Below are 13,225 nucleotides of genomic sequence, written 5' to 3' on the forward strand. Positions count from 1 at the left end.
GAAAGCATTGTGCTAGTGTGACTGATAAAGAGTTACCAATATGGATTTATATACTTGATTTTTAAAGCATTTACTTAGCTTTTTGTAATAGAAAATTACAAAAAAAATTATATAAAATGTATCTAATTGGAATAGAGAGCAAATGACAGAAATAGGTGAGACTGAGTTCCAGTAGTGAAAATATTTTGTTATGTTAGACTGACTATAAAGTTGCAACAAATAAAGAATATTGATTTTGATGTACACTTTTACACATGTCATGGTAGAATGAAACATCAGTGAACAGAGATGTAAAAAGTGATCAGAGCTCTTTTCAAAAACCTCTCTTGAATGTATTTCTAAAATGTCTAATGGAAAGAAACAACTCATTAATGGTAGGTCTTGTTTGCCACACTTTCTATATGGTTTGCTATGATTTATATTAATAGTAACAGTAGAAATCTCAGTCTGACACTCTGTATATTAACTAATATCAATGAGCATACCACTTAAACAGAGGTGTCGAAACATCATCTTATGGATTCTCAGTTTCCGGTGATGCATTGAGAAAGGGAAGGAGAGTGATAATGCTGGCTTATTAATTATAGTTACATTACTATATGTGTAACATATTTCTTTTGGCCACAATTTGTAGTCTTTGATAAGAACAATAAGTCGGTGGAATGTAATTGTGAAGAAACCTTTCCACTTTAAAAGAAGAGGTAGAAAATGCTTATTCAGGTATCCTGTGGAAAATTATTCAGTGACACTTGTCCTTCCCTGAAGAATATGTTCTTTAAGACAATGTTGGACTATCTAAACAATATAACGAAAGGACTTTTATAAATTTAAAAACTACCAAACACAAGCATTTAAATATGTAGAATTTCATTTAAATAAGTCAGTCAACAATTTTTTATAAAGTATTTAACACTTCATTGTAGAAACATAGGCAAAATGACTATTATAACCAAAATGAAAAATACTGTTCAATTTAAAAAATGTACTTAAACAAGAACCTGAAAAAGTTTATGGTATGCATAACATTGTTCAAGCAAATCACACGAGTATTACATAAACCAATATTCTATAAAGGCCTCAGTATGGCAAAGTTTAGAAATAGGTAGTATGCATGCACATAGTACAACAAAAATTTCCTTATAAAACAGCAGTTTTTTAATGCTTGTACAAAGGGATAGAGAGCAACCACAAACATATTTCATCTGTTAGATTAATACATTTTGACAGCTAAAAGTCAGTCATGTCTATCAGAGGGACAAAAAACCCCACAGCTTATGAATAAACTTTTTGTGCCTTTAAAGATATTTGTATAAAAATGCTATCTTTTTATACAACTTAAATAAACCATATTTTTTACAATCAAAATTTGAAAAACAAACAAACAAACAGTGAATGGGTTTGTGTGTTTTGTATAACCAAAGAGAAACCAAATTACCAATGTTAATGGCACAGAAAAACTCTCCACCTGGCATCATGGCAGGTCATTCTTATTCCTCAAACAGTCCTTGAATTGTAGTTGAATTTGGAGAACAATTAATTAGTCATATCATATCTTGAAAATACTTACTAATTACTTTATACAAAGGAAATTCCCCTTGGCCTAGCAAAGAGAATGCATTCACAAAACTGAAATTTTGGCATCACTTTGTGTGGTTGTACATGGTTTTCTTGTGTTCAGCGTGGTTAAAGGGTGATATCCATCCACAGCATGAACATATCGGGAAAGAAATATGTAAGACATGAGTGCCCATGTCCTGCTGTGCTCTTGGCTGGCTGTGTGCCTCAGGACCTAGGAGGAATAAAAGGTCCTATCCCACGGCAAGTGCTATTAGTCCTGTTCTCGTTATATGTTTGCTATGTTCTATCAACCTAAATATCACTATTGTTACAGGGGATATATGTTTTGTATATCATAGAGTCTACTAACTTTTTGAAAAATAAGTCATTTGTATTCATGCAAATTATTAATATTATGTATTTTTTAAAGTTTTAATTTTTTTCCTCAAAAATTCCAGCTATTCCTTTGTCATCTGAGACTAATTTTAAAGCAGGAGATGCTAAACTTGTAAGGGCTATGTATCCTCAGCCAAGTCTCAATCCATGTTTATGGGCATAAAGAAGAGAGTTTGTTCTTTCAAGAGAAAATACAATGGCATTGCATTACAGCATCCAGACAATAGAATGAGAAAATGGAGAGTACATTGCTGATTATGTAGAACTAAAAATTCTTATAAAATAGATTGCTCATATTAACTCTACAAAGGAATCTTTTGTTTTTTTTTTTAATTTTAACAAATTTAAAGGTGTGTCATATCAGCAGCATTATTGTAAGTTGTAGTGTAGTGCAGTTATTTTTCATAAAAATACCATAAAAATGGTGAATCAATATTCATTAGCAAAAAGAAATAAAACCCAAAAAACTCAGAAAACAATTAACCAGGAAAAAGATATAGGGATAATGCTGATGCTAAAACAAGTGTAATACTGTTGGAACATACAAAAGTAATCCTTATATTTTATACATTTATACAGCATAGAAAAGTGTCCTTCATTATGCCACTGTCTCTCTGATGCCAATTTCAATTTTCTTTGGGAGCAGTTCTTTCCGTTCATCAACACTTCCTAAGGAGTTTCGACAATTCTGTCCATCCATATACAATTTTGCATACACTGGGTTGGAGTAATTTGTTGGCTGAAGGAGAAAGAAAATAAGTCTAATTTTACTATCTCTTGGACCACATTAAATATTTTGTAAAATGTCTATTTTTAATGATAGCATGTAATTTAAATTCCATGTTCGTAGATTTTAGTCTATTTTGACATAGAAACATAACTGGATTTTAAAGGTAGCTTGGGAACCAAGCAGAAGCTTTGCTATAAGACTAAAAGCCAGTATGTCCTTGTGAAAGTTTTACCCACATGGCTTTACTGTAAAACGTTAGACCTAATTGTCACATTTGAAGGGTATTTGGCCTTATATTCCCATTGTCACCGCCTCTGACTGCTGGTGTAATCCACAGATGGCACAGAAATTGCCAATACAAAAATCACCTGTTTTCCTCTTCTAATTTTCCGATGTGAATTAAACATAAGTAAATGAAGAAAAGTCAAAGTCCCAAAATACACCAGGGAGGCGTCTTTAAAATATAGATAGCATTTTTGTTTCCAACAACCTTCATGCACTTGCTATGTGAAACACTCTGGAGTCTTCCAAATAATCTTTACTTCACACTCATCTGAGGTTTTAGAGGCCTGGTTGATTTTGAAGCAAGATCAAGGTTAACATAAGCAGGCTCTTTCAGTTCAAAATATCATGCAATATTCATTATTAAAGAAATTGCAACTGAACACAAGAAAGTGCCATTTCATTTTTATTTTTATGGGTCTTTTTTGTTTAGTTTGAGTTTTTCTTTTTTTTTAATGCAGTATCTTAATGTTAGTTCCAGCAGAGAAATATCTACTCTTTATAACGTGCAAAGGAGACACTGTAAGACAGACAGTGAGAATGAAAAGGATTTGATGGTCAGGAGAAAGAGGTGGAGGGAACATGGAAATCCACAATCTATTGTTCTGCCTAAAATGAGCTTTGTGACTATGGACAGAAAAGCTTTTTCTAAAACCAGTAACTAAATGTTAAAAAATAAGATTTAATTAGATTACCCCTGATTTGTGAATATGATGACACATTTTTAAGTATGTTTTAACTTAACTTCATATTTATTATCTATCTACCTATCTATCTATAATTAAAACAAATTCATTTAAATTCATTCACTTTAAATTTCTCTTCATAAATCTGCTGGCCATATAATTTAAAGTTCTTCCAAATCCCATATAGGAAGTACTATCCACTTAATGACTGGCCTAACTTGGTAACAGGTTTTAAAAGCGTTCTTGTATGCAAAGAACACACTGCAAAAGTTTGAGATTTTAATGCTGTTTTGCAGCCTCTTGTTAATGAAAACCATAATGTCAAGTTCTGTCCAAGTCAAGCACGGCTCTGTGAATGGAGAGGGTTTGTAGTGGGATGAGGAGGAAAGGAAGGGCTGTTTCTCTCACCCCGGAAGTTAGTGGTCCTTTCAAATCAGAGTTTAGGTAGATGGGCGGTGCTGTGTGTGGGAGCTTGAAAGCACTGGGACCTCCCCCTATGTACCTGGACTGTACACAAACAGAAAATTTTATCTCATCTAATGTCATGGGAACATTTATTCCCTGATACAAAACATAACTAAATGATACAATTAATATAAAATGCTCTTGAACCCTAGGCCAAATCTGGAGGCTTATGTCAGCATGTGGAACTTGAGATATTTGTCTCAAAGATGAGACCCTCAGTAAGGTCCAGCTTCCTGACATGCGTTCTGTGGGAATCATGTCCACTTCTGTTTACCCCTGGAAATACCAATGAAGTTTTTGACATTGAAAATTTAAAATTTAGAAAATTGTCTTTCCTGAAGACTTAGCTATCCTCTCTAGCAATTCACCATTACTTTATAATTTTAGGATAAAAAATAAAATTTCAACTGATATATCAATTTAAATTTACTTTTTAGAAATCTATTCTTAAGATTAAAAGAGTCTCCATTTCTGTTCATTGCTTTATACTTCATTAGGTCTAAAGGAAGAATTATCCAATTATTATCCTTGTAGTCATAGTATAATGTTTGATAGTTATATTACTTGTGAACATTTGAAAAGCATAGAAATACAAAGGAGCATATATGTTCTTAAAAAAACTTCAACATCAACTTTTAATGTTGAACAACCTAAGATGTATTACAAAGAGAAGAGTCTTGGAAAAGACTCTAACATGAATGAAGTCAATTTGGTCCTTTTATACTTTCCCACAAAAGTCTCATATCAGAAATTTTAAAAAAGTAATTATAGAACTTGGAGTTTTAATAAGAACCAATAATTTTTTTAATTATTTACACTTTTGAATAAGAAAATCCAAATAATGTTGAAATGAATTGTGGCGAAAATCTACAAATACACCTTTCTGTGTATTTCTAATTATTTCAGCCTCAGTTATGTTTTATTAATTTTACTAATGATAACAGTCCTTTTGATCATAAGATATCAAAGAAACAGGAGGCTTATTCACATTCAACATAATAGAACTGACAATTTCACAAAAAATATATGTGCAATATAATTTGCATTTAATTACATCAAATGATGGGGAAACAGTCTGCTTGATCATGTGATATGGCCTGGCTTTCTGAAACTGTTAATCGGTTGTTCTATAGTTACCTTTCACTTAACAATTCATAGTTACATTCTAAACCTTATGAACCAGGTAGAAATAAACTGTTAAGTTGTGTCTTATACAATTTTGGCTACTCAGTCAGCTAATTGTTAAATACACATTTATTGAGTACTAAGTGAAATTATATAAGTACATTGAAATTTTATGTAAAAGGCCTGAAATACGGTTTTATTTTCATGTAGTAAGTGTATGACAAGCTGTATTATCTTTAAGTTTAAGTAATTGTATTAATTCAGTGGCTAAGAATTAAAATAACAAAGGGATTTTTGAAATTTTCATGAAAAATTGAAGAGTGCATTCTCATCAGTTCATGGTACTTAACGGACACTGTTCTTCCTTAGAACAGCTGGAAAGATGCCAGAAGTCTGTGTGTTAAGATGGCTTTCTTTCACACAGATAAATTCCTAGGTGTGCTAAGTATGTATGATCTTTTAGTATCAAGTACAATACATTATACTAAGGTTGGCAGTACTTCTTTCATGAGAAGTTCCAATATAAGAGTTTGCTAATTAATAGCAAGTAAAATAGTCCTAATGAAAATGACTATAATATCTGTACATTTTGTCCAGGTAGTATTCGCTGATTTTTATAATAGAATATGACTACTAATTTCCAGCTTATGAAGTCCAATCCCAGGTTTAGAAGTAGATTGCCTGGAAGGGGACTACAGAAACAAGAGAAAAATCACTTAAGTGAATTATTATTGTGATTATACTATAAATTACAGTTTGGACAAGTGTCTTTATTAACTCAGTAGCTGGATAACAGTTGAGAAATAATGGATCAAAGAGAAACTACACAACTTTCATGATTTTTCAACAAAACCCTATTGTGATAAAAAATAATCGTTTTGAAATTGAACCAATGACCTCTTTTCACATTTAAAAATAAAGTATATAGTGTTTTTGCATTATGCTGTACATTACAGATGCTAGTACCCCACACAATTTAAGTTATTATACTAAATAATAAGTTCTATCTTTATAAACTAAGTGAACACATTTTTTTTTTTGTAAATCACACAGTATCAACTATTATGTTCCAGTGAATATCGTTCAACAAGTGTTTTCTCTTAGAAGAGACTAGATAGCACAATATACCTTAAAGTCTTGTACTATAATTTTAGATATTTAAAATGCATGGTTAAATTCAGAACTCTGCAGTGGATTTTCAAGAATGTTAGTATTCTCTGCTCATGATCTCAAGACATATTACCTTTACTGGATCTATCATGAAACTTGGTTCTAAAAGACTCCCGTCGCTGTGGTCGTGATCTACTTCATACATATTGTATGATGGATTGCCGATTTCTACATTTATTCCTCCATTGATGATAGGCTGTCTTCTAATTGTCTTTGTTCTATAGTATGTGGACATAAATTTAAATATCAGTTGTGCACAGATTACAAATTAAGTTATGTACTATTAAAACATTTACTGATTTGCTGACATGGTACAACTGATAAATTCTGAATGAAATACAATTGAGGAAATTTAATAGTTGAGATTTATCAAATCAAAAAGAGTAGAAAACTCATAACTTGACTATTTATTTTCTATTAATATGATTGAATAATATGTGAAAACATATTAGAACTAAAATTCTCTGAATACCATACTACATTAATGAAAAATTCACAATTCAATTGTAAGTTAAATTTCAAATGTTTTCTTTGGTATGAAAATTAACCCTAGCAAAATATGATAAAGAAACTTTGAAATGTCTTGTTCATAATCTTGAACTCAATGGCTAGAATCTTAATTCACAAATTCTAATGTTCCAGATTAATCCACATCTATACAGCTGCACAGTTATATAAATTGAAACACTTTCATTTGGGAGAAAATAAAATAAAATAAATACACATTACCCATTACAAATATAATTTATGGTATACTTGCATAGTACATAATTGATACCAATAATTATATAAAATAAAGTGATAAGGCAATCTTCATTGTTTATTCAAGGGAAGAGCATTAGAAGTGTAAATTCTACCAAAATTGTCAATGATATGTCTATGTTGGTTTCATTATAACATATATATGGAGTGATTCTGTCATATAACATGAAGGAACACTCATGTAATTTTAAGTGAAATAGGGGTAAACAAATTGAGAAAAAGGTTTTTTTTTGTTTTTTCGAGATGGTTTTTAATTGGAATAATTAATCCTGTTTCTAAGAAAAATAAAACATAACATTTCTGCCACTTTCATATGACTCAGTCACTGCACATGAATCCAGAGCATGGCATCTTACCTTCTTTTTCTCTTACAAAGCACTAAACCAATCACTAGGGTGGTTACTAAGGTCACCAAGAGGACAAGAGGCACAATGATAGCAATGCTCCCTGGAAAATAAATTGATTCATAGAAGAACAAATAAACAAAATGATATAAAGCTTGGTATAAATAAACTGTCACACTAAATAATTTCACCGTTAATATGAATAAAAATAAAGCATGAAACAGATGTTTGTATTCTGAGGTCATAACTATTTTAACAAAAATTCCCTATCAAAGAGCCTGTTGAGATGCTTGGTTATATATCTTTTGTTTATATATTTCATTTAAAGACCATATATTTAGAGTTAATAACTTTGATTCTGAATTACTGATCATCATCATATATATGATCAGGAAATGATGAAAGTACACATTATAAGTCAATGATGTCTGAATATATTTGCCTTAAATTTCATGGACTACATTCCCGCAAACTAAGTTATTGTTCTGTAAAATACAATTAAAATTAGCCATAGTGTCTGTGGCCAGTCAAACGACAACATGGGAAACTGCAAATAATAGTTTGATTTGATTAGGCATAGACATAAGCATCAGTTTCATGAACTACTTTGGAGAGAGACCTTGAGTAGGTTACCTGAACTCTGACTGTTAAATGAGCAACAAGAAGAATAATTTAGGGATTATTCTGACACCCTTTCATGAACTCAACATTCAGGTACACCTAAATGGTACATACATGTAAACAGTTATACACATAAAACAAGATGAAAACATTCCAAAAATTTTAAGAAGAATCAGATAGCTGTTAGTTTGTTTATCAAATAAATAAATAAATAAATAAATAAATAAATAAATAAATAAGCAAGTGTCTCCAATCTCAAATGCAGAATAATGTCAGAAAAATATTTTTGGAGCTTCAATTTATGTTGAAAAATGTTTACTTTTTGTTTTTATGTTCATGAAAATGACCTTAGGGTTTATAATTTTAACATTCTTCTTTAAATGTTGTTTCTAATTTTTCTACATCTGATCATAGGAAAGAGAAATCAGAGAAACATTGTTTTTTTTCCATAGGATATGTGGTGCGGCAGTGATTTTTTTTAGACACAGATACTTCTAGAATCACTACACTGTGCTGGTACTATAACTCTAGGATGGTATGCTAAGATTATACACCATGAATGGCATGAAGAAGCTGGATGCAAATGCCATTTTAAAGCAGGAATATTATGTAGCATTCCTAGGCAGACAATACTAATTTTTTTCCAAGGCTAACAGCCAACACACATGAAACTAGGCTTTCTGTAGACATTCAACAAATTAGCTTACCTGACAAGTGACCCAGATATAATACAATTCAAATTTTAACTAAAATTTAAATATCACAAACATTTATGCATAGAATATCAAAGCTTATTAAAATATAGAAAATTTCCTCTTCATATGCATGTGCATATTAAATACTGATGCAGTTGAAGTTAATCATCACATTATACACAATGTGCAATCACTATATCAAAGTGATTGAGGTTTCATAGTTACTTACTGAGGATACAAAAGAAAGATTGTTGGAGATCAATTACCAAAATATCTTTAGATGTTCATTAAAAAAATCACGTATGTCAGCATCCCACCCAGCTTATAACCTGGAGAAATATGCATTGAGAGATATATCTCTACACACGACTTTCATTTTTATTCACTTAAAACATAAAACTCATTTTGTTCTTCCATGATATCTTGGCTATACAACTTGGTGAGTTCAATATTACATTTTACCTTTGTTTCAGAGGAGGTGAACATTATGGATATATATAATTTCTCAGCCATTAATGAAGACAGAATACTAGGCAGCTTTGATGTAATTAACAGTTGTTTATAAACTTTACATATGAAGAAACAAGCTTGATTCCTATTAATATATGGTCTCAACTGGTTGATAACTTGACAGATATCTTCACTTCATTACACATTCTTTTTCAATAAATGCTTAGAATATCAGTAAATGTGTAAAGCCAACCAACACTAGATTCAAAGTATGCAGCATTTCTTCATTCTCGTTGAAAATGTAAATTATTTATAAATTTATACATTTACCTGTTCTCCCTAGTTTCTGCCATTCCATAAGTTAAAATATTAATTATGCATGCAAGAAAACTAAGCATCTCTTTTTCTTTTAATTTCCCCACCACAGATGGTAACTGTAATCCCTATACATTACAGAGCTCTGTTTAAAAGCCCAGACATCTGGTATGTTTATGCAACCAATCAAGGTAACTGCAATAATGTTTAATGTCGGTAATAAATAATATAGACAGCATTTTGTTTTTATTTTTATAAAACATTATTAGAAACAACCGATATTATAAATGTTTTAGAATTTTAAAATATATAGTTAATCAAGAGCTCTTTGGCTTGTTTGTTATCTTACCAAAGTTTATTTTTATTATTATTTATTACTTATTGTTTTTATTTTTAGATTCCTGTTTTCATCTTAATGAGAAAGAAGTGCTGTGGATTTGGGTGAGTAGAAAAATGAGGAGGAACTGGGTAGATTTGGTGAAGAAGAACATCAGAATATATTGTAATAAAAGATCTATTTACAATAAAAAATAAGTTTACAGTGTGCTAATCAGTAAACATATTTTTAGCATGTAAGAATCCAACCTATGAAAAGAACATGAAAAGCGATTTAAAAATGATGGGAAGGGTGAGCGAGCAGAGGGAACTAGCTCAGTAATGTCATAATGAACAAAATAAGATTTTGTTTGTAACGTATTTCTGGATACTTAGTCTTCCCTGGAAGAGGCAGCCCTGAATCTCTCCTGAAGCCACACTGTGTCAAGCTGCTTCTTTTCCAATCATACTAGCAATGTTAACTTGGACAAATTGTTTTAGGTTATTCAGTTATAATGTACATGTTATCTTTGGTCATCACATATTGGTGTAGCTATCACTATCCTGATAATGTAGAGAGAGTTTTATACATGCTTAAGAAATGATTACATTATAACACACTGTGTGCCCATATTTTACACACACACACACACACACACACACACACACACACACACACACACATATATATATTATATATAAACTTTTACTTCTCTTTTCTCTGCAAATAGTACAGTTGTTAAAATGACCTGAGGCCCATATGTTGAGTTCTCATTTAACAAATACATCTTAACATGAACTTTAACTTTGCTTTATGAATATGTATGCACTTCCTCTCATGGCACTTGACATATATTAGATAATGAAACAAACAGCTTCATTAAACATGGCATCTTGTGGGCATAGTGGTGAATGCTTTCAATCCAAGCACAGCATTTGGGAGGCAAAGACAGATAGACCTCTATGATTTTGAGGCCAGCCTGCTTTACATAGCGAGTTCCAGAACAGCCAGGGATACATAGAGATCCTGTCTCAAAACAACAACTACTACTATAACAACAAAAAGCATGGCATCTTAAATACTACCTTATAAAAAGGTAGATATTGCCCTGGGGATATAAAGGATGAATATCCAGCTAGTCTGAGCCTCATAAGAATTATCTTTTGACAACTTAAGAATGGGTACTCTTCAGGCCCTAAGAGAGTATGAAAACCCAGGCGATTAAAATGAAGCACTAACTAACAACCAGGTTGGGGTTGGGAGTTAGGATGTGAATAGTTAGGAGGACATGTGACATACAAGAAAATAGAGGGGCTATTAGGAAGGTATGTGCAAGACATATAAATGAGCTGGTAATTTATACTACTGAAGAAAAAGAAACAATGTTGAAAATGAAGAAATACATTATGATTGCATTTTTTGGTTTAATTTAAGAGATAGAAAGCAAAGTTCATATATAACTTGTGCTGTTCTGGTGCCTAGGTCAATTTTGCAGCCTTCTAAAATGTTAGTTGTCTGGGTGGTGAAACGCAAGGAAAATCTGGGTATATACTGAGCTTGAGATTCTTGAGGAGTATAGGGTGTAAGTCTCAGACTCAGGAGAAGATAGGAAGATTCTAGGAGTTTCACATAATTAGCACAGGATTGACAACTGAGGTCAGCAAAACAGGGCTTGCCAAGGATGCTAAATTGAGAGACAGGGGCAGTACATATAGCCATAGCCATAGGAGAGAACACGCCCAGGGAAAAGGAGCAGATGGTGAGCTATCCACAGTGAATGAAAGCAGAAGTGTCATAAAAGGAAGTCTGAGTTGCCTTAAGAGAGGGAACTAATGTGAAAAGTTTAGAATCATGACGCTAAAGGGAAGGGATTATTTATCTGTTTATAATTGCAACATTATCTCACTATGCACTTTTAGCTGGCCTCAAACATACTATCTAGCCCAGGTGGTTTTCAATCCTCTAGCAATTCTCCTTCCTCTGCATCCCAGCTTCTGGAATTACGGGTACACATTGCCATGCCTAAGAAAATAGCATCTTTCTTATTGCTGAAGTTATAGTAATAAATAAATAAATAAAATGTGAGCATAAATTAGGCAAGTTTTGGCATATTAGAGGATAGTCTACATTTTAATACATGCTTATAGAGATAAAATGTCTTTATATAAAAAGATTAGAATGCATTCTCAAAAGATATTGTGAATTGCTGTGAAAACTACAAAGAAAGTATTAAATATACATTCCAGCTAAGCCAAGCTAACTATGAAGTGGCTGCAAGAATTTGCCATTCATCCTGGGCCAGTTCCACTCTGTCCCCTCCCCTTGTTCTGCAGCCCCTGGAATCAGTGACTTTCCTTCCTTTGGACATCTTTCTACTCCCAGAGCTGTCGTACCTCATGCTTCTGAACATCTGTTCCTTTTAATATTTCCAAATAAAAACCCTCTGTAACCTCAGTCAAACTCAGCCAGGTTCTATTTTGGCCCCCTTTTCACAGAGAAATAACCAGATCTCTTAATTGAGTATACACTCACATATTGTTTTAAGTCTCCTGTATCCTAATAGAGCCTAAGCTTCATTATTCACACAGAGCCACCCATCTTACTTGTTGCCCCATCTCCAGGGTGTACTACAGTGTTTGAGACTTAGTTCAGTTTTTTTTTTTTTTGTTTTTGTTTTTGTTTTTTAAATCGTGGCTTTGGGAGAATTGGAAGGGAAATGTCATCATATCAGTAATATTTCCATATTTGCATATTTCACAGTCTTGGTATCATGTAATCAGATTTTTTTGTATTAAAATATAACAGATGGCATAAAATAAATAAGGATGATTCAGGAAAGAGTTGAAATGATATACCTCTTGCCACAGTAAAGGCAAGACCTTTCCAATATTGCCCTCACAAAAATACTGGGTATATTTTATCTTAATTTTAGCACACACTACAAATAGCACAATTCAAAATTTGAGTGTCACTGCCTCTAAAATTTTATGTGAATTTAAAATAGGAATATGAAATGACATCTCTTATTCTGAGTTTGAAACTATTCAGACAAGACAGAGTAGCTTTTCAAGTAGAATCTGAGCACAAAGTACTAGAATAACAGTTCTGCACAATTTTTCAAGCTGTTTTTTCAGCGTTTGAAGCACCAAGACCCAGAAGATACCTGTAGTGCTACTTGGAGATGAATATGAAAGCTATGCATGAATTAGGGAGCAAATCTTCATGCAGAGAGGCAAGAGATGTCAAAATAAGGCACCACTCTTCTAACCAGGACAATGTTTATGTAGCTGCATGTAGTGATTTGAATGAGA

At 32.2% G+C, this 13,225-nt stretch overlaps 1 protein-coding gene across 4 annotated transcripts in view; it reads right to left on the bottom strand.

The window, feature by feature from the left end:
• Nucleotides 1–1,132: 1,132 nt before the first annotated feature.
• Lrp1b (LDL receptor related protein 1B) overlaps nt 1,133–13,225 on the bottom strand; it is a 1,927,307-nt gene continuing 1,915,214 nt past the window's right edge. For 3 of the 4 annotated variants that reach the window (XM_037205578.1, XM_028868856.2, XM_037205577.1), the window contains 4 exons: nt 7,530–7,620; nt 6,485–6,629; nt 4,060–4,158; nt 1,133–2,692 (listed from right to left, as the gene is read on the bottom strand). In XM_037205578.1, coding sequence (XP_037061473.1) covers nt 2,552–2,692; nt 4,060–4,158; nt 6,485–6,629; nt 7,530–7,620 — 476 coding nt within the window. In that variant the 3' untranslated portion in view covers nt 1,133–2,551. The remainder of the gene's footprint in view (nt 2,693–4,059; nt 4,159–6,484; nt 6,630–7,529; nt 7,621–13,225) is intronic. The other variant, XM_037205579.1, reaches the window with a different exon arrangement.

This window comes from Peromyscus leucopus, chromosome 4, assembly GCF_004664715.2.
Source record: "Peromyscus leucopus breed LL Stock chromosome 4, UCI_PerLeu_2.1, whole genome shotgun sequence".
NCBI lineage: Eukaryota > Metazoa > Chordata > Mammalia > Rodentia > Cricetidae > Peromyscus > Peromyscus leucopus.